At 27.7% G+C, this 27,378-nt stretch overlaps 1 protein-coding gene across 1 annotated transcript; it reads left to right on the plus strand.

The window, feature by feature from the left end:
- Positions 1-1,528: 1,528 nt before the first annotated feature.
- On the plus strand, positions 1,529-27,378 carry LOC127280393 (RISC-loading complex subunit TARBP2-like). Its single transcript, XM_051303351.1, has 3 exons — positions 1,529-1,693; positions 5,337-5,711; positions 26,659-27,378. The coding sequence occupies exons 1-3, from the start codon at positions 1,691-1,693 to the stop codon at positions 27,088-27,090; spliced, it is 810 nt and encodes a 269-aa protein (XP_051159308.1). The 5' UTR covers positions 1,529-1,690; the 3' UTR covers positions 27,091-27,378.

The following is a 27,378-nucleotide window of genomic DNA, read 5'->3' on the forward strand; positions in this document are numbered from 1 at the left end:
AAGTCGCCTCTACAATGAACGTGTACGTGAACGCGACGTGCTGACGTCACAATGTTAATCAAATGGGTGACGTCAGCACGTTCACGTACACGTACACGTTTGCGCAGCCAATGTAGAGTCAGCATTAGGTTCCTATTGGAGACGCTCCATGACCGTACCCTCAAGCTACGTTTATGGATAACAACACAGTTCAGTGTTGCCAGACCGTACGATAATTGTGTAATCGTACCATAATTTAACCCTTTGTACCACGTACCATCCATAGTTTGTCGCTTACCATAATTTGGAGTCAATCATTATTTTAAAAAAAAATCGAACGTTTTATTAATAAATTACGCGTGGATGATCGTCAGGGTACGGTCATACTATCTCATGCATGCACTGTGCATGCATTTAGTAACTTTCTAGTTACATGCCAGCATCAATGTAAAGTAAAACAGCGTGAAACCAATAGGAACGCTCTACCCACACAGCACATTATATTTCCTAAACATTTCATGAATATTTCATTGAAATATTTGAAATATTTCAATGCAAGGTTCATGAAATGTTGAGGAAAACAGGAAAATGTCCGCCTATAAGAAATATTGCCGTGCAATTTTGCTGGAATATTACACTTTAATACTCCTGCAATATTACATATGAAGACTGCAATATTCAGGAAACATTTCAAAGAAAGTTAGAAACTTTTTTAAAATATGAAATCAATCGTTACTTTCCAACATGTTCAACACCTTAGGATCCTGGAAAATAAAAAACTACTGCGCAGCTGTACAGGCCATAGAAACTGAGATCGACTAGTGCGCATCATTTAAGTTGGAAATTTTCTACAATATTTTAATGAAATATTTCAGCAAAATTACACGGCAATATTTCTTATAGGCGGACATTTCCCTAATTTCAGTAATATTTCAAGGACTTCGCATTGGAATATTTCAAAATTTCAATGAAATATTTCAGAAATATTTAGGAAATATTATGTGCTGTGTGGGTATTAGAGTAACACAACAAAAAATTGGAATGAAAATAAGGAATCTAATGGTAGTCAGTCTGCAAATGAGGAAACATGTGATATTACGTTTGATTCAAATTAGAATTTTCAATTTGTTCAATTTTAAGATTTTATATTAGATTAAGAGATACTTTTTAACTCAAGTTGAACTAATTTTAAAAGTTTTGCCAATAAATGTTTTATGTTAACAACTATCAATTAATAAGAGCATAATACTGTTAATTTATTATTATTTATTTTAAAAATTTGAAAATCTACGGAACTGAATTTTTTTTCTTTAAAAATTTTAATTAACAAGAGCATAATGTTTTTAACTTATTAATATTTATTTAAAAATGTATAAAAATAAAAAAATTTTATTCTTGAGTAACCGTATTAATAAAATTTATCCCAGTTTAAATTTGAATTTCGCGCTGCGTACTATAATGTACCATAATTTTGATAGGTCGAGTCCATAATTTGTTTCATCGCATCTGTTAAGACTGACACAGTTGTTCCCATAACTAGTAAAATTAGACGCCATCTGGCTGTCACTGTCGGGTTCAGCAATTAAGGTTCTGTGAGTATTCAGTTTAGTGAGAGTACTTTCTCCATAATAAATATACAATACTTGTTATATCAAAGGAGTAAAATTTATTTTAAGATACTTTTATAACTTTCAATAATATATAATTTATAATGGTAAGTATAATTAAGTGGAGTTTAATAAAAAAATGACATATTTGATTTTTGTATAAAAATTTGAGAAATCTACACTGAGAGAAAAAAACATGACTTAGTTTATGTCTTTTATTCTAAATTATTTGTTGTTAACCCAAGCAATATCCTGCATGCAAGTTTAAACTATTCAAAACATTTTTATTGGGTTGAAATATTTTTAAATAAACCTTAACAGATTATTTAAGTTTTACTATACATTTATAATTAAATCAGATATTTTTAATATGAAGTAGCTTTTCATAAAGTGAATATTTTTGAATTCTCATATACTTTTTATTCATAATAATATATAGTATAACGTTTAGCTTATATATGTAAAAAATTGTAAACACTAGGGGCAATTGTTCTTTTTGCAGAGCTTGCAGTGTATAGTATATAACTTTTTGATGTTAAAAAATACGACTATTGTAATTATTGCTGCGCGATTTCAGTCAAGACACATTTTGAATAGAAAATGCGTCATTTATATTCGATAAATAAACTTATTTTGTATCATAAACTATATGTAGTATCGTTTGTCTTATTTATAGATTTAAACAAAAATTAAAACTCTATAAAAATACATTGTTTAAATAAATATAAGCAATAAAAAATTATATCAAATGCATTGATTGCATATATTCAAATATTTTGAAACAGCTTGAAATAATAAATAATGTTTTCCAAAACACTACAGTATTTCAAATACTGTTGCTCGAAAAGCAACTACATGACTTTTTTTTATGTATTTTGATCTGAGTAATTATTTGATTAAAAGAGATACATTCTGTGTCAATCGCTAAAATTATGTACAGTTATCCCGAATTATGCGATTAAAACATTTAATTTTGCAAAATTATTCTAATTTCGATGCGTCATAATTTCATGACAAAAAGAGAATGAAATAAAAGTAATATACAGGGTGTGGCTAAAGTATGGAAAGCGGTACAGTTTAATGTTGCAGAGCTTTTTTTAAGGGGTTAAGTGGGCTTCAACTTTTAAAAAAAACTATTTTTTTGCTTAAAAAATAGTTCAATATTTCCAGAATATTGTCCCAAAATTCCAAATCGATTTCTCGAAAAGTTACAAACCGATCTTGTTCATATTTGGCACACTTCTTCAAGATAACATTATCTCGTGCTTGAACGAAGGATTTTTTTTAACTACATCTAATTCTACTAGCCAAAACGTGGTGAAAATTTCATCAAAAAATGGCATTTTTTTCAAAACTCCGCCAAAAATTCAATTTTAATTTTTTTCTTTTTCATTCGTTCAAGTACGAGCTGTAGGCATCTACTAACAGAAAATATTTGGTTTTTTAAATTTCTGATGAATCTGTCATGACATATGTTGACAAGGCCAAAACAACTTTTTTTGATGGGTCACAGAAGACGAAGTCTCAATGGCTGAATTTTTAATATTTTTTAACCGAAATTTAACAACTTACTCTTCAAATATGTCCTGTCCTTTTGATATGTAAATTGTTTAAATAAAATATTTCATTTCATTTATTAGAAAAAAATTTGTAAAATTATGCTTTTTTGGACCTCCGAAACCTACCTAACCTCTTAACGTAAACCACGTTTCAAGCTAACTTAAAAACTATATAAAAAAATTTTTTTCTTTCGTTTTCAGCTTTGCTTGGAGCATGTATTTTATGTTAAAAAAATCCCAGTAGCATTATACTGTACCATTTTCTAAAAATAACTAATAAAAAAAGACATTTATTATTTCAGTGCTTCGGGTGATGTTATTCCTTAATCTTAATCAAAGTGTTTGCAAATAAAATAACTTTCTGACATTTTTTTTACATTCTCAATGAACTGCTCGTTTTCATTCATGTCAGACATCGCACAGTTCGATAAACAGATATTCCCACTCTCTAAATTTGAATCAGCTAAAATCCGCTGATTGGCAGCGAATAGTCGCTGATTGAAAAAGCTATAAGTATGCAGCTGCGAATCAGCGACTAACAACTATTTCAATCAGCGAAATACTCCATTTTAAAAATAAATTTATCTTCCGACGAAAATGACCGACGTTCGCCGATTCGTGTTTCGCTATTTTATTAGCTGTATCCGCTGATTTGCAGTGAAAACTTTATTCGCTGATTCAAACAGTGAAATTTTAGCTAATTCAAATTTAGAGAGCACAGTACCCCCTTTCCATCTATTATTATTATTATTATTATTTAATAGGTAAATGATGTTAATACTTTTGTTTGGCGTAATGGCCAAAATTTATTTTTATTATTATTATTGTTGACAAAAAAATGATTAGAATATTATTTATGCTTAAAATTTTAAAATATATAAAACAGTAAAAAATAAATATTTCAAAGTATTCGTTTTTAACATCCATTTAATCGCGTCACGCGCTATCAATGCAAACACTTTTTCACATTCTCATCATAATGAGAAGGTTTCCGCAATTTTCAACTTTTTCTAATTCCTGTGAATCTCCACGTTTTGAAACTCGAGTGCCGTGATTTATTTACTGCTTGAAGAGTGTATTCTTAAACTCCTAAGCCCAAATAGGAAAGACCTAAAGGCCCTCAAGGAGTCACCAGAGTGATGCGCGCAATATGTACCGAAAGCGTGCGCATAGCATATTGCCTGTATCTTTATTTCTGAGCTAATTTAATTTTTGAAGAATGATCGATGATTGTAGAGAATAATTAATAATAGAGTATAGAAAATAAATAATTTTGGTTTGTTGATTTTCGTTAATTACAAGATTTGCGGCCAATTTACGGCCAAATTTGAACAGCTGCAGCACTGCCATTTCTTTTTTTTGCTAAATAAAAAATTAATTTTAATACCTTTAAACCTTATTTATTTTAACTCATTTTAATAAATTCATTCAGTTTTTTGTAATAAATTCTTGAAAAACAGGTTGTTTACATGAATCTTCCTTAAAATAACTACTTTTGTACTTATTTTAACTCTGTGTGTGTGTAATTAATTTAACCATTTTTAATGGCATTAATAAAAATAATTTCCATTCTACCTTGCATTTTACTTCAAAATGTAGTTAAATCAACTACAAAAACTGAAACAACTAAAAGATCTCATTCTCTTAACTGGATTTTCAGTTCTTTTAACTACTTTCTGAAAATCAATACAATTTTTAAATTTAGTTGTGAACTTTTTGAATTATACAGAGTAGTTGAAAAGTAGTAAAGTCTACTAACTTTTTTTGAGTATAAATGTAAACGGAGTGTGAAGCGTGCACCAATATCGGACCGCGAAGCGAAACGAGTTCTTGTTACTCGCCCCTAGGAGAGCTGAAACTAATATCTACTTCCGAACAATTTTAACTTAAAAACCAATAACAGTTCACGCCCCACAGTTACTTTATTCAAAAATGTACTTGTAGAAAATTTTACGATGGAATATTAAAAATCTTTTATGATATTCGTATTCAGGAATAAATATTTCTTTAAAAAATACTTATTTGATTAAATTTATGCAGAGTATACCTTGTCTTTAACCACATACTTACCAGGTAAAAAAAAAGTAAACGATTGTATTAAAAACACATTTCAGTACCAAATTTTTATTTAAATAAATTTACTTATAATAGGATTTATTTAAAAGTTAAAATATTTGATTTATAATTATAGGAACTAATTAAAGAGAAAGTAAAGACACCAGCAAGTATTCTTCACGAAGAAATGACTAAAAAAAAGTTAGTACCTACTTATGAATTAATTCTTGATGGAACGGGAAATCCTCATCCATTATTTACTTACAAGCTTACTTGCGATAAAGAATCAGTTGTTGGATCTGGACGTTGTAAAAAAATTGCTAAACAGGAGGCTGCAAATGAAATGTTGAAGAAGCTGAAACTTGTAAACTGCATTTCCGAAACTTCTTCAGATTCTCACTCTACGATTCCTGAATCCTCTGATGAGGAATTGCTACAACCACTTCTAGATAATGAGTCTGATCAGAAAAATTTGCATTCGGAGGATTCAAATGCTGTACAAATTCTAATGGTAAGATTATTATAACATATTATTCATTATTATTATTATTATTACTATTTTCTTTTTGTTAAAATCGTTTTTTAATAATTTTATAATAACAAGGTCTTTTTATTATAAAATTATTCTTATTGTAATATGGGGTTATTTCGCTTATATAGTTCAACTTCCCTCTCTGATAAATCTTTTTATTATTCTAGTGAAAAATTCACTTTTTGAAAATATGTGGGGCGGTATAGATTCTACACAAATAAACCCTACACGAGAAAATTGCGCACCGATAATTTTACAAAAAAAAATCCTACACTTGTACAATAAGCAAAATAAAATTAATTAACAATTTTTTACTTTACACAATTAAATCAAACATAATTTTATTCTACACATTCAATTGCACACAGGAAAACCCTACACCGTTAACTCTGAAAAAAAAAATTCTACACAATAATATGCGGAATAAAATTTAAAAACAAATAATAAAAATTCTAAACGATTAAATACTACAAAATATAACCGTACAAATTAAATTGCACTCAGGAAAACCCTACATGATGCACAACTCTCCACGGTTAATTAGAATTTTTTATATTCTACACAGTCGACATGGCAACCCTGTTTTTTCATAAATAAACATACTTATGAGTAAGTATATAAGGTGCAGAATCTTCTTGTGCAGAGTTAACGGTGTAAGGTTTTCCTGTGTGCAATTGAATGTGTAGAATAAAATTATGTTTGATTTAATTGTGTAAAGTAAAAAATTGTTAATTAATTTTATTTTGCTTGTCCAAGTGTAGGATTTTTTTTTGTAAAATTATCGGTGCGCAATTTTCTTGTGTAGGGTTTATTTGTGTAGAATCTATACCGCCCCTTATTTATTATACCTACATTATGTTTAGTTATTTATTATTTATATTTATTATTATCTCACTAGCACTGCAACAGCGCCCTATAGGTTGAGTAGTGTTGCGTGAGACTTTTTCTTACGGCGTGATCCCTGACGTGTTAACACATTTAATAAATTTTTTATTTTTTTTATACAAAAAATAGAATTTGACTCAATAATGTGCTGATCCCATTTCTGTTAATATATGACTTTAGAGTAATTAATTAAGAAATGCTCTTTTCGTGACCAAAGAAACCAATTTCAAAAAGATCAGAATTGGAAAAAACTTAATTTTTTTCTTAAATTTCAAATAAACCTTCTTTTAAAAAAATTGTGAATCAATGTATTACTCAAGTACTATTTTGCTATTCTGTGTCACTCACAGTTGTTTGCTGGTGGGGTGTGACGACTGAAACCTTGCAGTATTGAATTTTTTCTTTTCATTAATTAGCATATAAAATCTTTGGGTATATTTACATATATCAGGGTGGCCACTATTTTTAGACTTTTTATCTCCCGGTTTTCTCCCGGTAAAAATGATCGATTTCTCCCGGTTTTTAGTTACAATTTAACTGTGAGCAAAACATTATTTTTTATGTTTTTTTGGAGAATTTTAATGATTTTTTATTTTTGATTTCTCATAACTTTCTTAAAAATGCGCGGCTGCATTTACGGTGTAATAAGTATACTATAAGGGGCTACATGACAAACTATCAGCATAGACAAGTTTCATAGTAAAAAGACATAAGTTTACCCTGCTAAAATTAAATCACACAACGTCAAAAAATTAGTCAGGATCTCTGACGTTTTGAGACTGTTTTTGTTACGATTGCAGTCACAGAACACCACAATAAGTGAGGTTTAGTCAGAGAATCGTCAATAGTAGTCAGATTTTTTATGAGGGTCGGAGCTGACCCTTTTTTGGCCATACCATAAATCATTAAACCCTGTGACTATATGTGATGTTAAATGACATTTCTTTCTATAAAATAGTTTTAACGATTCCTGACTTACTTCTCATGAATTCTGACTACAAATATTTAAAAATTTAAAGAAATCAATATTTTTTAATTAAAAAAATAAATAAAAATCATTTATCGTACAACATTTTTTTATCTTTACGTTACACATACCCAATTATTATTTTTACAATTTATTATATTTATTTATCCCTATCGAAGAAAATCTCGCAAATGCAGGGAATCGAACTCACAACCTAACGAACGCAAACCGAATACCTAACCCGTGAGCTAACTAACCTAACTGTGATCGTAAAAGCAGAATTCGGTTTTATAAAAATAAAAGATCTTATTACTTTTTTTCAATTTTATCAACATATTTTGTTGATTATTATGATAATTTTAAAAATTTTTATAATTTTTAAAAATTAACAAGTAAAGTTATAATAGGTATATTGTTATATTGATCAAAAAACATTTTTAGTCAAATTATCATATATTAATGTATTCAAATAATAAAATTTTCATTAGCAAATATTTAATTAAACAAAAAAATTGTATGTAAATATTATTTGAATTCGAATTTAAAAGAATATGTGTAATAGAAATAAGATAGTCTAGATTAATAAGATACTGTCGGATTGTCTTAAGTAAACTCTGAGCGGAGCGAATTTTATCAGGTTATTCGCTCAAGTTTGAGCACATTCCTTACTATTATAATTATTTATAATGATGAGAATTATTTAATATGCATATATTAATTACTATATTATTAAAATTTAATTTAACATAATTCTTCTACAAATCAACTAAATAATTACTAATTTTAATTTCTCTTTTTAGCATACTGGACTATAATTAGATCCAATATTTGGTTTAAATCAAATTTATATTGAGTGAAAACTTGATCAAATTCGCTCACAAATTGATTGAGCGATCAATTCATATATTCTATTTTACAAGAGACCAGAAGTTTTTTGCTCATCTAGTTGTAAAAAAATGAACTTTTATGTGAAATAGCAAGCGATTTCTAAATTTTTTCAAATATATATATTCAGTCAACACAGTGGGAAAAATAGGTTTTCAACATAAGTTGCTTTCTTATAACTAAATGTAAGGAAACTAGTTGACTATAAACGGGGTTTCATGTATATAATACGTACGTTAGAAAAGGACAAAAAAAGTATAGGCCAGAAGTATCTTTTGTGGTTTTATGGCTTTTCATTGCAAAATTTAAAATTGTTGCATTTGAAAGAAATAATTTTTAAATATTATATTTGTAATGTACATGTTAATACAATTACAACGGTATATAATTTTTTGCAAATATTTTTAAATAATTGAAAATTAATTTTAATTAATGGAGTAGATTGTTGTATAATCATTATGAAATTTTAAAGTTTTTGCATAAAGTTTTATATGATTGGAATCGTTAAAATCTAATAATTACAAATATAACATTTAAAAAAATATTTTTTTAAATTTAAATAATTTTTTATTTTGCGTTAAAAAGTCATAAAACCTGAAGGACCCTCGAAAGGACCCTTCTATTGAAAGAAGGGAATATATACAAAAGGTAAATTGTAGTGGGTAAAAGTAAATAAGAGGTTTGAAAGGAATAAAAAAAATTGTCCTGAGGATTTGAAATACATATTTAAAATTTTCATAGAAATTAACTATTCAATTTTTTAATTTTTAACTATTTTTAGAATTTTTTGTATGTCTAGAATCCTGAAAAATTGAATCTTCCAAATATCTCATTTTCATATGAGTAATACCAAAAATATCGAAAATACTTTTTTTACAAATTTAATGGCTTTCTTAACATAATAGAGTTATATGGTGGGTCTGAGTGGCCTTGGTACCTCTCTTAGGACCCTTTTTACAAAAAAATAAAACGTAGTGAGAAATAGTCACTTTTCAGAAACATCCCACACAGCACATAAAATTTTCTGAATTTGTCCTGAATATTTCATTGAAAGATTCAAAATATTTCAATGAAAGGTCCATGAAATTTTGATGCAACAATGAAATGTCCGCCTATAAGAAATATTGCAGTTCCGATTGTACGAAAAATTTCAGCGAAATGTTGAGGAAATGTGAGGATGAAAAATTACTGACATATTATTTTTTAATATTTGCAAAATAAAAAAATGAAATATGTTACAAATTTTTAAGTGAAATATTTTGAAAAGATTATTCATTAAAATTCTAGAAATATCGAAATGAAATATTTCTAAATTGTTAAAAATACATATTTAGGCAATATCATCCGGATATATTTGTGAAAATAAAAAAAATGAATTTCAGAAATAAATTGCGGTAGTGATTGTGAAAATATGTGATAAAATTTGTGTATTTAGTGAAATAGTGACAATTTATTTATTATAAAGAAATTATTATTACGTGAAAATTACAGGAAAAATATAGCGAACATGATTCGGATTAATTTACATAGCGTTGTCAAGGAAAAATCAAAAATTTTGAAAAAAAGCGTTTAATCCACCTAGCGCACACACTATTTGACCAAGACAGTTCATATTTGGTATACTTACGTATTTTTGCGTGTAGATTACAGGAAAAATATAGCGAGCACGATTGGAGTTGATAATCATATTGTTTTTAAGGAAAACTCATATTTTTAGAAAAAATCATGGATTTTTCGAATAAAAAAAGAAGAAAATTTTATCTTAAGGAATTTAAATTTATACATTTTTACGTATTTTTACGTGTAGATTACAAAAAAAATATAGCGAGAACGATTAGAGTTGATTATCATAGAGTTTTTAAGAAAAAACTGATAATTTTTTATAGAAATCATGAATTTTCTTCAAAAAACAAAGAAAATATTATCTAATGGGCTTCAAACTTATACATTTTTATAAATTTTTACGTATAGATTACAAAAAAAATATAGTGAGCATGATTGGAGTTGATAATCATAGCGTTTTTAAGGAAAAACTGATAATTTTCGTTATATGTGACTATGTGTCTAGCTATGTGTTTTTATGCTCACATTACAGGGAAAATTAACCAAAATTGGAATTTTTCCACATGCCTTCACACTTTAACCCCTTAAATTTTAGGTTTAAGGGTACGGAACCCTCGGTTTTAATGCGAGTGTAACTCGCACTTGTCCGATTTTTTTATTTTGCAAATATTAAAAAATAATATGTCAGTAATTTTTCATCCTCACATTTCCTCAACATTTCGCTGAAATTTTTCGTACAATCGGAACTGCAATATTTCTTATAGGCGGACATTTCATTGTTGCATCAAAATTTCATGGACCTTTCATTGAAATATTTCGAATATTCGAATCTTTCAATGAAATATTCAGGACAAATTCAGGAAATTTATGTGCTGTGTGGGATAAGGCCCATAAAAACCATTTAAGTCAGAATTAGTCAGTAGCATCACAAAACATCAAAATAGTCTCAAAACGTCAGGATTTCTGACGTTTTGAGACTGATTTCTGATTTTATTTTTAGCAGGGTATACACTGAAAAAAAAATTATTTGGATCAAATACTTTTTATTTGATCCAAATACATCATTTACTTGTCTATTATCCAATAAATATGTATTTGAACCAAATACACATTTACTAAACCTAAGTATTTTATTTTATCGTATCAAATAAATAGTTATTTGAATCAAATACAAAGTATTTAAATCAAATAAATGGAATATTCAAAGCTAATAAATAATTATTTGAATCAATTATGAAAATTATTCCATTCAAATAAATATTTACTAGACATAAGTATTTTATTTTATCGTATCAAATAAATAGTTATTTGAATCATATACAAAATATTCAAATGAAATAAATGGAATATCAAAGCTAATAAATAATTATTTGAATCAATTATGAAAATAATTTCATTCAATACTGCATGTTTCTTGATTCAAATAAATATTTATTAGCATTAATAAAATATTTTTCTTGAAACAACTAAAAATTTTCTTGAATCAAATATTCGATTATATTTCGAGCCTCGTTCAAGGATATTAGATAAATAACCACCTCTGGTTTTACGCTAGAGTCCAGAACTTTCGAGACCCAAAATTTTAATGTGATTATCCCCTCTTTTCCCAATGACCTTACAAGTCTTACCTGCTTCATATCTCTTCGTTGTGCGCTAGAGTAAACATTGTTTGTGATAAACATGAGTAAACGAAAGAGCAATAGTGAAGAAGCTTTAGAATTTTTCAGTTAACCAAAATAAGAGATCTTTGATCCCCAAAAAAAGATGTAAGTACCTTGGGTTTGTAATTGATTCAGAAACACAAATAACTGAACTTACAGAAGAGAAAAGAATAGCCTTAGGAAATTTGGTTAACAGTTTTATTTTTAATCAAAAACACAAGATTAGAGAATTTTCCTATTTCATTGGTAAATTAGTAGCAGCATGTCCTGGCATTGATTATGGCTGGTTGTATATAAAATTATTTGAACGCGAAAAACTTATTGCCTTAACTGAAAACAATAATAATTATGAAGCCTTTTTTCTTGTACCTGAAACACTGAAACCTGACCTCTTTTGGTGGCAGAATTCCTTAAAAATTAGAAACAGTAAAATTAGATCATTAACGTACACAAAAACGATTTTTACTGATGCCTCAGATTCTGGTTAGGGTGCCATTGATGGGGTTAATAATTCCTTTGGTTTTTGGAAGCCTTATCAAAGAATTTGTCATATTAATTATAAAGAATTATACGCAGTAAAAATTGCTTTACAAAAACTTACGAGTCATCTAAAAGACTGTCAGATTCTTTTAAGAATAGACAACAAAACAGCAATCGCATATATTAATAAAATGGGGGGAACAAAATATGAACATTTTAATTGTTTAGCTAGAAAGATTTGGCAATAGGCAGAAAAAGGTCATAATTTCCTGTTTGCCTCTTACATTGCTTCAGAGGAAAATACTCAAGCGGATGCTTTATCGAGAATAGGAAACGACGACACAGAGTGATAATTGGCTGATTTTGCCTTTCAAAAAATTATTAAATTTTATGGCGGGGTAGATATCGATTTATTCGCTACATATAAAAATAAAAAATGTAATAAGTTCTGTTCAAGATTTTCAGACTCTGAAGCATTTGAAATCGATGCCTTCACATTGAATTGGTCAGACTTAAATTTTTATGCTTTCCCCCCATTTGCGATAATTTTAAAAATGTTAAATAAAATTGTCTTAGAAAAAGCTTCAGGATTAGTAGTAGTACCAAACTGGCCTAATCAACCATGGTTTCCACTCTGCTCTAAACTTTTGTCTCAAGAGCCTTTTATACTAAAACCTAGATTTGATTTATTGCTTTCCCCCCGTGTAGAACAAAGTCGCATCCCAGCTCAGCAACCCTGGAACTACTGGTTGGAAAAATATCGAAGAATCTTTCATAGATAAAAGAGTGCCCTTAGAATCTGTAAAAATAATGATGGCCTCCCTTTCAAAAAATACAATCAGTCAATATCAAAGGGCATTGGTCCAATGGAAAAATTTTTGTTCTAGTTCTAACTCAGAATTTTTTGATATTGATTGTAATAAAGTACTTAAATTTTTAACTAGTAAATTCGAAGAAGGATCATCATACGACACATTAAATAACTATAGATCAGCGTTATCACTAATTTCGAATAACAAAATTGGGGAAGATCCGCTTATAGTAAGATTCATGAAAGGGATTTTTAGATTAAAACCTTCTTTTCCGAAATATTCTTCCACTTGGGACACGTCAGTAGTCTTGAACTATTTAGAAAAATTATATCCGTTAGATAATTTATCTCTTACTGCAATCTCTTTGAAAACTGTCACACTTTTAGCATTATGTTGTGCACATAGATCGCAAACCTTAGCTAGCATTGAAATAAAAAAATCCTCAACCCGTACTTTTAGTACCTTTCTTGAGACAAAAACCTGAGTTGTGTGTAGCATCTACATTAATAAAATACATTGAACTAACCGAAAAACATAGAGGATCCACTGAAAATTTATTTTTTTTGTTGAAAAAAACCGTACAAGGCAATCACCAGCCAAACACTTAGTAGGTGGATAAAAAAGACTAACTGACAGTGGCATAGACACTAATGTATTTAAAAGCCATTCGACAAGGCACACAAGTACTTCGACTGCCTTTTCGAAAGGTATTAGTTTAGACTTAATTAGGAAAACTACCGGTTGGTCTTCTAAATCAAAAGTATTTAATGAAGTTTATAATAGACCTATACAAATCCAAGACCAATCTTTTGCAAAGTTGGTATTAAATATTACTTCCGATTAAATTGGCTTATAAATTTAGTTATAATGCGTTCATCGATTAAAAAAAAAAATCGGACAAGTGCGAGTTACACTCGCACTGAAATCGAGGGTTCCGTACTCGAAGCGAACTTATTTGGTATAAAAACAAATGTTTAAAAAATATGTGTTGTGTATTAAATAATATATGTGATACAAAAATGAACAATTTTTAAAAAAAAATTTAAGAAAATTGTTCCTCTTTTGGTATAAAAACAAAAAAAATTTTAAATTTGTTTTGTATTTCAAATAATATAAGTGATACAAAAAGGAACAATTTTGTAAAATTTAAGAAAATTGTTCCTCTTCGTATCACTTATATTATTTGAAATACAAAACAAATTTAAAAATTTTTTTTTGTTTTTATACCAAAGGAGGAACAATTTTCTTAAATTTTTTTTTAAAAATTGTTCATTTTTGTATCACATGTATTATTTAATACACAACACATATTTTTTAAACATTTGTTTTTATACCAAATAAGTTCGCTTCGAGTACGGAACCGTCGATTTCAGTGCGAGTGTAACTCGCACTTGTCCGATTTTTTTCGTTTTTTGCGGAAAAATACATTTTTTTATTAAATTTATCATTTTTCTTCAAAAATTTGATAAAAATTGATCATCAACTCCAATCGCGCTTACATTTTTTCCCTGTATTTTTCACGCAAAAATACAGTTTTACAGCAAATGTGAACAATTTGGGTTGAATATTCTGTGCGCTAGGGAGAATAAATCATTTTTTTCGAAATTTTTGATGTTTCCTTGACAACGCTATGTAAATTGATCGGAATCAAGTTCGCTATATTTTTCCTGTAATTTTCACGTAAAAATACGTAAGTGTACCAAAATTGAGCTCTTTATGTCAAAAGATGTGGCTGCTAGGGGGGGGGGGGGTACATAGTCATTTTTAGGCATTTTTCGTAAAAATTCATGGTTTTTCCTTGACAACGCTATGTTAATCAATTCCAATCAAGTTCGCTATATTTTTCCTGTAATCTACACGCGAAAATACATATGTGTACTAATTTTCAGCCCTCCAGATAAATTTGTGTGGCCGCTAGGGAGGGGGTACACGATTTCAAAAAAACCGATATTAATAGGGTTCCGAACCGAGTACGGAACCTTAAAAAAAAATGTTAACCTAAGTTATGTATCAAAATATTGTAAAACAATGAATCAATTCACAAAATAAAAATTGTTAACATCTGTAAACCACTACATGGTTATTTATCTAATTGGTTATTTATTTTGTAATAAAACAAAATAAAAGGGTTGGGAATGTAATCTCCTTGAACGAGGCTCTTTACATAATTTCAATCGAATTTGGCGCTTTCAGCGCTCATTTGATCGAACAATTATATTTCGAGCCTCGTTCAAGAAGATTACATTCCCAACCCTTTTATTTTCTTTTATTACAAAATAATTATCCACACCCTAAATTTGTGTTAAACTTAACAATTTTTACTTTTCTAGCATTTACTACTCTAAAATATGAAGCAGGTAAGACTAGTAAGGTCCTTGGGAAAAGAGAGGATAATAACATTAGAATTTTGGGTCTCTAAAGTTGTGGACTCTAGCGTAAAACCAGAGGTAACTACATGGTTATTTATCTAATCTCCTTGAACGAGGCTCTTTATATAATTTCGATCGAATTTCGCGCTTTCAGCGCTCATTTGATCGAACAATTATTTGTGATAAGTAATTGTTTTAATTGAAACTAAAACCTCTTTAATTGCGGCTATTATTATTTTATTTGATCCAAATACATAAATTATTTGCATAAAATGTAAGAATTTTTTGATTCAAATAAATCAAAATTTGAATTGAATAAATAACATATTTATTTACTAATTCTTCCATTTGTAAATTAAATTCTTACTCGAATAAATAAATTAAAAAATATGTAATTTCTGCATACTATGATCGCATATTTTCATTTTTCAACTAATTCATACATAGAATTAATTATTAAACGCAAACCTGAGAAATAAATAAATCTAACGCATGGGGGAATCGAACCTACGACCTACGGACTATGATTCTAACGCTTTACCAACTAGGCTACGCACGCTACGTGAAAACGAATATTAACTTCTTGATGTCATTTAAACTTGCAAAATACCTAACTCAGAAAAGTGCTTAACATCATTTAGTTAAAATTAAGATATTAAATTATATTTTCCAATTCGAATTCGAGGAATTGGCGGGCAATTGTCACCAACAGTACTTTAATCTAGCGTCTTGCTACATCTCTCTCTATTTATCGCTACTCTCTCTCTCTATGCATATCTATATGACCAAATGACTAACTCGCTTCAAAATGAATAGTATCAAATAAGTCATTATTCTCATTACACTTAAATATTTAATTGATCAAAATATTTTATTTTCTTTTAATAAAATAGTGTATTAACATTAAATAACGCATTATTTATATTAAATAATTTAGTTGACTTAAATCAGTTAAATAAAGTTATTGTATCAAATACTTTTTATTTGTTTCAATAAAACGAAATATTTGAGTGTATTAAATAAATTAATTGTTTCAAGTAAATCATTATTATCGTTTCCAATAAATATTTAATTGATTGAAATATTTTTTTATTTGTCTTGATAAAATAGTGTTTTAGGATTAAATAACGAATTATTTGTATTAAATAATTCAGTTTATTTGAATCAATTACATAAATTTATTGTGACAAATACTTTTTATTTGTATAAAATAAAGGAAATTTAAAAAAGTTAAAAGAACTTTGAAGTTGTGCGAGCCAACACTGAGAAAACGATATGTTTAAAGTATATTCAAAAGTTGGGAAAAATGGCTACACATGGTCATTTTTCTAATATTTAAAATTCTCTTGTATGTTTATTAAAATATATTTCTTGATGTGTGTTCAAACAGTAGTGTAAAGATTAAAACAAATGTTAGACTTAACTGTAGAATGCTTTTGATCATAAACTGATTTACTTTTGGTAGTACTTTATGCTTTACTTGGGTACTTATTCGTCTGCGTGTGTCACAGTTCGATCAAAAATTGAGTAAAACGTCTGTCCCCACCACGCAATTTCTGCCAGGACTGAATGTGAAACTCTAGGCACCCGTAAAATTTTTTGACTTAAAAATTATTTATAAAACTTTTTAAAAATTTGTAAATAAGTTTACTAGTAGCATTTACTTTTAATAAAGCAGTTCAAAAAGATAAAAGTTAATAATTATCAACAATTATAGATAAAAAACCATATATATTTTAACAGGGCGCCAAGTTTTTTTATTATGCACCTGAACCTATCACACTAAAAAATGGGATTTCATAATAAGTCTTTTCATTTAATGTTAAATATTTTATATATTTTATTATTATTAGTTTATTATTGTTTATTTGAAAATTGAAAAAAATTTATTTTAAAACTTGGCTTTTATGTTTGTCTTATTCACATGAAAAAATCTGTTATTCTATAAATTTCAATATAATTTTTATTCTATTTAGTTATTTATTACAATATGAAATAAATTATTTATTTATTTATTTAGAATTACAGACGGGTGATAAACCCATTATAAAGTTTAAATTGTAGACAATAATTTTGTCATATAAAAAAAACAACTAAAGATTAACATATTATGGCTAGAGTTATTATAAATTATTATTAAATTTTAAGAACGGTTTCACGCAGCTTTGTAATAAACCTAACTAAGCTAACTGCAAAAAAGTCCAATACATCACTATAAAAATTTCCCTCACTACATATTCTATTTATAACAGAATTCTTGCCATAGTTCGTTCTGTGAAAAACAACGTGAAATGTGGAAAAATTTCTTAGATATTGTGATGGAGCACAAAGTTTTATCGACGATAATAACAAAGGACAGTTCATGAGATTCATTACTATTTCTTCTGCTAAATAATTTTTAACTTTATTTTAATTCTGTTTTTTTAAATAGATTAATATTTTTTTCATATTTTTTTTTATTTTAAATTAGAAACTTGAATGGAATTTTTAATTTCTAAACCATAATTAATTGACCACAATATATTTTATTCTATTAAGAGTTAATAATATAATTATAAAAGTAAAATAAATCATTTATTCACTTTACAAGCGTTTCTCACAAGTTGTGAATTTTTCTGCCACTTGATATATAAGGACAGTTCAAATCATTCCGTTCAATGTAACTGCGAGCGAAATTAGTATTGCAAAAAAACAATTAAATTTTACGTTTCCTAAAAACCAGTTTTTCTCTTATATTTTGAAACCGGAAAAAGACGGAAAGTTTTTTATTAAGAAAAAAAAATGCGCAATCGAATTCTGTATAAGAATATGCTCGAAAAATATTAAAATTCAAAAAATGAATTTTGAGTGTCCATGGGACTTCGTTTTCCGGCCGAAAAAATTTACGTGCCCTTCTAGAATCCAGCGGCTGAATTACTTAAATATTACGCATATGTAGCATATAAAAGTTTTGCGCGTTAAAAGTAAACTTTTCTGTACTATAAAACGCTGATTTTTCTCTCCGTGTAAAAAGTCACATTTTATTCTGCAAAATATAAACCTTTTTTGCAAGTCCTGCTGTTGTGGTAATTTTTTCCTTAAAGAATAATACATCAAGAGTATCCCTGGCGGATTTGATTTACCTAAATTCGACCCAGCTGGGGCGAATCTAAGTCGAATTTAGGTAATTATCAAAAAAAAGCTTTAAATTGATGAAAATTTATAAAAATTAGTATTGTGAGGTTAAATGAATATTTATAGAGTTAATTTTTGTAAGAATTTTAATTATTAACGTGATAAATAATAAAGAATCACTTGATATGTGCAAGTGGTAACTGTAGATTTTAACTCGTTGTCAGTTTTCATAATATTTTCAAGAAATTAGTGTAAAATGTGTGAAAAAATAATTTATATTTAATAGAAATTGCAAATTTTATTAAATTATTTTATTATTTATCGAGCACAGTTTAAAATAATTGCAATTTAATTTTTAAAAAAAGTTTTCTTAAAAGTGATAAGAACTCTACTATACCGACAGCAAGAGGATATTTTCAGGTAAGTAAAGTTATTGTAGCGTGTAGTTTTGTTGTGACTAAAAGATGTCACTTTAGTTTCTATAGTGATCAGACAAGAACATCGAATCTCATGATCAAATATTCATGAATATTCATCTCTGTTCTATCTTATATCTGATCACTATGTAACACACCGCGAAACTTCCAAACGGAAAGTAAAGCGAAGTTCAAAATGTACAATGTTTGTCCAAAAATTTTAGGTTTATAATATTTGAATTTTGTTCCTTTCAAATTATCAACGGTAGGTTTCTTTCATCATTTAGATCCTTAAAAGGATCCACTTGCTTGAGTTAGGTAGGTTTATTTTATTAAATAAATAAGACACTGGTTTTTAATTAGAAAATCAAACATTTATTCAATTGAATTTGAATTGAGTCTTGTTTAAATACGCTTTATTTAAATTTAGCTTAAATATTCTTAATTTATAATCCCTTTTGACAAATATTAATTATAAATTAAGTTTTAATTTGAACTTTACGAGTTTATTATTTCGCGAAATTCACGTTAATTTGCTCGCCAAAATCTGAGGTCCTTCCTTATAAAATTATGTTTTTATTGGGATCTGACATTCGTACACATGCCATCTGGTGTTGAAAAATGTAACTAGTTTTGGATAACTGTTTGTGTCACTTGCAATTGTAGTTCCGCTGTCATTGTTAATTATTTTATCATTATGAATGAAGTTACATTTTTACCGCGTGAGGAATCTTCCTGCAGAATTAAGTGTTCTGTGAGAGGCTGTGGCAGTACTGTAGCGAAAAATTTAAGCGTAATTTTCCATAAATTTCCGAAACCAAAACCAAAATTACACGATTTACACCACACTTTATAATGTGCCCGGCTTGCAAAACGCGTTCACCTTCAATAAATTTTCGTTGAGCAGGATTTGTACCTGCCCATGTGCAAATACTGTCCATAGAAATGAACATTTTCTGCATCCCATGTTATTCCCATGTAAATTCACTAAAAGTGTTACCCAATTTACGCCATATTGCTTTAGGCCCCGCCCCCATGTCAGATCCCAATAGTCAATTTTCCACTCTTAATTTTAGTTCCTTTTCCCTTTCCATAAGAAATTTTCCCAATCATATTCCTATTTTCAAGTTGTTCAATCCCGCCCTCGCTAATTGATTGGTCCCTTTTTTTTTAAGACCGTTGCAACCGTTCGTAACTGTCATAATTTTTTATGTGGAACACCTGCACAAAATACGCATTTAAAATTGCGTGTTTTGCTAAATTTATGATCTAAAATTAGTTTTACTTCATTTTTTACTTAGATAACCGTCATTTAACGATTTAACTTACGCATCAATTTTAACTTGTTTACTCTCTTTTCCCTTTTATGTATTGATTTCTTTAATTTAGTATTTTATTTTATTTTCTCAAAATTTTTCAGGTTTACAAATTAAAATTGTTGCGTTTATTCGAATACATATATATATATTTATGTATATTTTAATTATTTATATTAATTTTTCTTAATTTTCAAAGAACTTAAATTTAAGTTCAAATTTACCGCTTTTATTTTTAATTAATTAACTTTCAATCAAGACTCAATTCTCTGCAGCAATAATTATTAGTACTCGTATTCACCTAGAACAATTTTCTAGCAAAAGGGGAAACTGCAGAAAAACCCTTTTTGGAGTACTTTTCTATATTACGTAATTACTAACTTTAATTAATTGTATATTTGTTTTGATTCAAAAATAAAATCTTCATATCAAAACAATTAAATAATTGTTTCTCTAATTTTATTTTTTAATCAATTTACATTTATTCTTCCATTCTTTTCATTATTCAAATAGTCGATCAATTCTCTATCAACTTCTTGCAATAAATCAAATTTAAATTTATTATTTAAAGCGCAAACTCATTATTTATTACAGCACTGAGTAACAGTGATCGGGGCGACTTAGTCAAAAACCTCGGGCCTGAACGTCAATGATCCGTCACTGTTACACTATAGAAACTAAAGTGACATCTTTTAGTCACAACAAAACTACACGCCACAATAACTTTACTTACCTGAAAATATCCTCTTGCTGTCGGTATAGTAGAGTTCTTATCACTTTTAAGAAAACTTTTTTTAAAAATTAAATTGCAATTATTTTAAACTGTGCTCGATAAATAATAAAATAATTTAATAAAATTTGCAATTTCTATTAAATATAAATTATTTTTTCACACATTTTACACTAATTTCTTGAAAATATTATGAAAACTGACAACGAGTCATAATATTAAAATTTAAATTGGCGATTCAAACAGCTACACTAGCGCCACAGTTGAACTAATTTAGGCGTGACTCGCTCTGTAGCACTCCATGTGTTTTAAATTATTTTTTTTTATTTAACGCTTAAAAATAATTTTACAAACGCAATAAAAATATCAGAATAATTAAATAATTTGAAATAAACTGTCAAAACAGAGACTGCTTTAGAGCGAGTCACGCCTAAATTAGTTCAACTGTGGCGCTAGTGTAGCTGTTTGAATCGCCAATAACTCATGCTTTTTTTTCATTTAAAAACACGCAATTTTTTGTTTTTATTTTTCACAAATTTTTTAAATTAACTTAAAATAAATTAATTTCATAAAACTAATTACATTTTAAAAACACATCATAAGCTATCTCAGATTAAATTTTTGCGCAAAAATATTCAGTACCTGCTGTACAATACACGTTTGAATACGTTGGGTCCAGCAGACCCGTTGTGCCATTTACGTTCGAACGCGGAATTGTGCCAGTTTAGGGTTAAACTGAAAATTTCGGTATTGCACATTTTTTAAAAAATCAACTGACTTTAAATAACTATAATTTTATATTTATATAATTAAAATCGTTGTACTTTAGTCCATTTGGCGCTAAATTTAATAAACTTTCAAATGATCTCTATTTTACAGCTTTAATTGCAGTTTTTGCAGAGATATTTTTATTTGAAGTGAAGTTAGTATATATTTTCAAGTAATCCAACAAACTGCAGGGGAGAGTCCGCTGTTAAACAGCAGCCCCGGTTGTGCAGCACTTGTTATTTTGTTCATGTTTCTTTATCTATTGATATGAAATTTATGTCAACTTTTGGTCACGTTATAAAGATGTTTTTGAGCAAACACCGATCTGCAAAATATTATTTGACCTTTTGTGAGAATAATTAATAGTAGAGAAGAAAATAAATAATTTTGGTTTGTTGATTTTCGTTAATTACTAGCACCTGGGCAATCTACGGCCAAAAATTGAGGAGCTAAATTTGAACATTTCAAAATGTGTGTTTTTAACTGAACTATTCAAAAATTTCGTCAAAAATATTATGGAATTAAAATTTACTAAATTTTTCGTAATTATTATTTTTTATTTTATTGTTAAAACTGTTTGTATTCTTCGATTTCTTTTTTGAAAAATTTTCAAAAAAACTACTTCCTTTTACAAAAATTTTAAGCCTGGTCCGGTCGTGGGCAAACAATTTTTTCAATATTTTCGGAATTTTTAAAAATTTTCGAAATTTTACATTTTTAAAAATATATCCGGTTTTTTTATACTACGTAATTTTATGTATTTTGATGCGCTGATTATTATGAAAATCATAGCAATACCCAAAAATTTGATTTTTATGGTGCAAACCATAAAAACGTCTTAAAATTTTTGTTTTTTTTGTTTATCGGGTAAAAATATGCAAAATTTTCGAAAAGTGCATAAGATATAAAAATGTATTTTAATTCAAAATTTCGAAAATTTTTATAAATTCGGAAAATATTGAAAAAATCATTTTCCTATGACCACACCAGGCTTACAATTGTTGTAAAAGGAAGTAGTTTTTTTTGAAAATTTTCAAAAAAGAAATCGAAGAATACAAACAGTTATAAAAACAAGATTTTAATTTTTAAATTACAAAAAATGTAGTAAATTTTAATTATATGAATTTTTGCATCAAATTTTTGAAAAGTTTAGTTAAAAACAGACATTTTGAAAAAATACTTAAAATTGATGAATTCAAAAATAAAAAATTATTAAAATTCTTAAATTTTGAAAAATTCATGTCTCGTAAACGTCTTGATGAAAAAAATTTTAAAAAATCTCCCAGTGTAAAATTTCAATCCCGGCTTTTTCCCGATTGGAATTTTAAAATTGAAATATTTCATGGTGTTTTAAAGCCCATGAATTTTTACATATATTTTGTATGGGAAAAATACACTTTTTCGTAGATTTACTGTAGAATCATTAAAAATTAACATTTTTCGACCTGACTAATCTACTTTTCTTTAATAATGTTCAAATATAGATTTCTTTAAAATTGCTTACTTTTAATTTTATTTGATTTCTTTACTGGAATTTTTTTTTCTTAACTAACATAAGTATTATTATTTGTATTTACATATTTAAAAATGTTTTTAATAATTTATACCTAATTGTTATTGTTTTACTATTCTCAAATGCACCAAGACGAATAAACGAACTCAGGCGACATTTCGGTACACTTAAAGTGTATACCAAATTTGAAGTCGATTCATTAAAATTTATTCGAGTTATCGTCGGACCAAATTTTTTCTACAGGCATACATACAGACAGACATTTTTTTAATACATCAGAAAGTCTCAAAACGTGGAGATTCATTGGAATTAGAGAAGGCTCAAAATCGCCCAAATGGGGCGATTATGGTGAGAATGTAAAAAAATTGTACCTTTGACCCCGAAAAAGTCAAATTCCTTTCTGAGTTTCATTTTTTTTGGTCAAAAAAATTTTTTTTTCAAAAATACATATCACCAATCGAAAGAGCATTTAAAAAGCTTTCAAATCTGACAAAACAAATTTATTTTAATATTTAAGAAAAAAAAATTATTAAAACATGCGGTGTACTGTAAAACACCAAAACTTTTACCCCCTCCCGCTTTGAAAATATTGTACTAAATGGAAAAATATTTTTACCAAAGATTAGCATCTATGACAACTACAAATGCCCCAAGTTTAAGCGTATTTGGAGAAAAAATTTTTTAAACCTTGATCACTTAACGTGTAATCCCCCATATGTAAAAATTCATGATCTTTGAAACACTATTAAATATTTATTAAAATCAAAATAAAAAAATTCGTATTTCTTTTTTTTCACTTAGAACAAAATTTTGGCCTGGAATGATAAAAATTCAAAAATTTTGACGTCTGTGAAGCTAGAACCGCCATTTCGAAAATAATAATTCGGACCTTAAAAATGAATTAGGGCTCTTAAGGGCTCTTAAGGTCCGTAAGGTAGAAATTTCGGGCTATTGGCCTTCTTTTTGAATCACATGCACCTCACCTTCACATGTTGCTAACGGCTCAAAGTTCTACTATACCCAAACTTGAATAAATTCAATTTTTTTAAAAATAACCGTCTGCACCCTGAGTGGAGAATGTTTTTAACACCGTCATAAGTTTTATTCAATCAATTTTTAACTCTGCGAAGAATTCAAAATGGCGGATCCAATATGGCGGATGACACTTTGAAAATCAACCACAATTTACTTGAAACTTGTCACTCGGGGTTTTTGGGGTCGCTGATTACGAATCCGATTTCAGTTTTTCAAAATTCAGAATGGCGGATGACATTTTGAAAATCGACCGCAATTCGCTTGAAACTTGTTACTCGGGGTAACAAAGCATTTTGTTAAATGTACAACAGTATCTGTTAAACAATAACTAACATAAGGTTGGATATGCATTTCTAACTGGCTAGAAACTGATTAAAGGAATGGTCTGATCTTGAAAATTAAAATACATATGCTGTACTTCGATCTACACAGTATTATTGACAGATATGGTCTGATGTATAAAATCGAAACACAAAAGTAACATTAATAAATTCTAGAATCTAGTACAATGTAAAAATGAATCGATGATACGGCAATCAACACAACAACGATAATCAACACACTGATTGTTTATGAGTGTTTAGTAAACATATGAATTAAAGATACTGTGACCTGAAATTTAAATATATTGAAATGTTTTTCAAAAATCCATTTCTATGTTATATTACGAACAGATGGTCTCATGTATAAAAGTAATGTTCATAAGTGTCAATAATGAAATCAGAAAAACAAGTGCAGATTAATTTGTTTATATAAGTTTCACGTCACATATAAGTGAGAAGTACTAGGAAGAAGTCAGCATTACAGTAAAATGTTAATCAAGAACTATTGATATCTGTAAAAAGGAGAAGCCAAAATCTAATTTTTATTGGCTTAAAATCTCTATTTCCTCTTTAGGGGATGGATAAAAATATTATTATTTTAAATATTTAATATTTCCTCCATTCTTTAGTTTTGATGGCGCTAATAGAAATATTCATTCCTGTAAATAGGAGGAGATTTGAGTTATTCATAAAGCATTATAAACATAAATATGTTTTAAGTTGTGCAGCTTATTAGTTAGAACTCTCGACTCATATGCATTGCTTTTAGGGTTTAATTCACAGCTGGGTAATGTTACTGTAATATTACTGTAATATTACACCGAAATAGTACGAGTATTTTTTGTAATATTCCATAAACATTCGGATAAAATAGCATGATGCTTGGGTTATTTATTAAAACTAAATATTTTCTCTTTTTTGTATTTCTCATGCTGCGAATAGAAATCTTGTTTTCTGTAAATTAAAATAATTATTTGGTCATATTGGATCCGCCATTTTTAATTTTTGCAAACTGATATCGGATTCGTAATCAGTGACCCCAAAAACCCCCGTATAACAGGTTTCAGTCTAATTAAATGATTTTTAAAAAAATTCGTCCGACATATTGGATCTGCTATTTTGAATTTTTGAAAATTGACACCGGCTTCGTAATCAGCGACCCCAAAAACCCCCCGAGTTACGAGTTCCTTTTTAAGACAGACAATTTCTATTTTACCGATATTTTATTTGACAGAAGTTTCATTTATCCGAATTTTCATTAGATAGAAATGTTAAAATGTCGAATTTCCATTTGATTGAACTTTCATATATCAGATTATCCACTTGGTACAAACATTTCAGCGGGAGTTTTAAAATCAACCAATCAAAAATGATTAAGAAAATTGTGATTAGTTGATTTTAAAACTCCCGCTGAAATGTTTGTACCAAGTGGATAATCTGATATATGAAAGTTCAATCAAATGGAAATTCGACATTTTAACATTTCTATCTAATGAAAATTCGGATAAGTGAAACTTCTGTCAAATAAAATATCGGTAAAAAAGAAATTGTCTGTCTTAAAAATTTAACTAAGAAGAATTTTTGTTAAATGACAATTCTATTAAATAAAAATTAGATTGTATAGAAATTTTTTGAATAAAACTTTTATTAAATGATAATTTTGTTAGGTATATAGAACTTATTTTGTTTGGAAATTTTGTTAATTAAAATAATTTTAAGTGAATATTCGGATAAACAGAAATTCGACAAAAGAACAATTCTGATAAATAAAAATTCTTTTTTATGAAAATTTTTCTAGAAATTTTGTTAAATGGAAATTGTATTATTTGAAAATTTGATATATTAGAAAATCAGCATTATTACAGTCCAGTTAAATAGAAATTGTATAAAATAAGAATTTTGTTAAATAGTAATTTTTCGGTATTAAAATTGGACTCATTATAAAATCTCTTTTTTAAAATTCTACTAAATGTAAATTTGATAATAATAAATAATAATAAATTCATATGAAATATGAAAGAATTAAAAATTTGTAATCTAATATGAGGATCTTTTTTTTAAATTAATCGTAAAACATTTTTATTTACAGAAATTATGTGTCGACAATTTACTTCCAGCACCAAATTTCGTAACGTCGATTATGGGACCATCACATACTCCCAACTTCACCACACAGTGCACAGTATCCCATTATGAGGAGGTAGGTTATGCACCTAGTAAAAAAACTGCAAAACGTTATGCGGCTTTAAAAATGATTAATGCAATAAAAAATGGAAAAAGTATTCCAATTAATGCGGAGTGCCAAACTATGTCAGAATTAGGTACTTATGTATCGCCACGTATAAACTACTTGCTTTCATTAAAGAAAACAGATATAAGCATGTCAAAAGATGAAAATCATGTTGAAAAGTTTGTGCCTTGTGAAGAAAGCACATCTATTAAAACAAATATTTCTCCTGAAATACAAAGTCAATTATCTGTAGTTAAAGAATCTATTGAAAAGCTACTGCAACTAATTTAAGATAATTACAACCATTAAGTTTCAAACATTTTTGACTAAATTTTTTTTTGTTATTACGCAATTTTTTCAACAGATTTTATTATAATATATTTGTATTTTATTGATGTCCTTATATGATGATTATAAATTATCATATAAAGTTTCAGTATAATGTTTTCTTATTCACTCATGTGGTTAAATATAATTATGAATATAAATCAAAAGAAACATCTAAATTTCATTTAGAAAAGTATATGAAAAGAAATATATATATTGGTATTAATCTAAATAAAAAAATTTCATAATGAA

This window comes from Leptopilina boulardi, unplaced genomic scaffold (assembly GCF_019393585.1).
Source record: "Leptopilina boulardi isolate dan_hultmark-lab unplaced genomic scaffold, ZJU_Lbou_2.1 LbouV2_244, whole genome shotgun sequence".
Taxonomy (NCBI): Eukaryota; Metazoa; Arthropoda; class Insecta; order Hymenoptera; family Figitidae; genus Leptopilina; species Leptopilina boulardi.

Excerpts from the sequence above, each read along its gene's own strand:
- LOC127280393 (XM_051303351.1), top strand. Across the intron at positions 5,712-26,658 it reads ATGCTGTACAAATTCTAATG|AAATTATGTGTCGACAATTT; the intron begins GTAAGATTATTA and ends TTTTATTTACAG.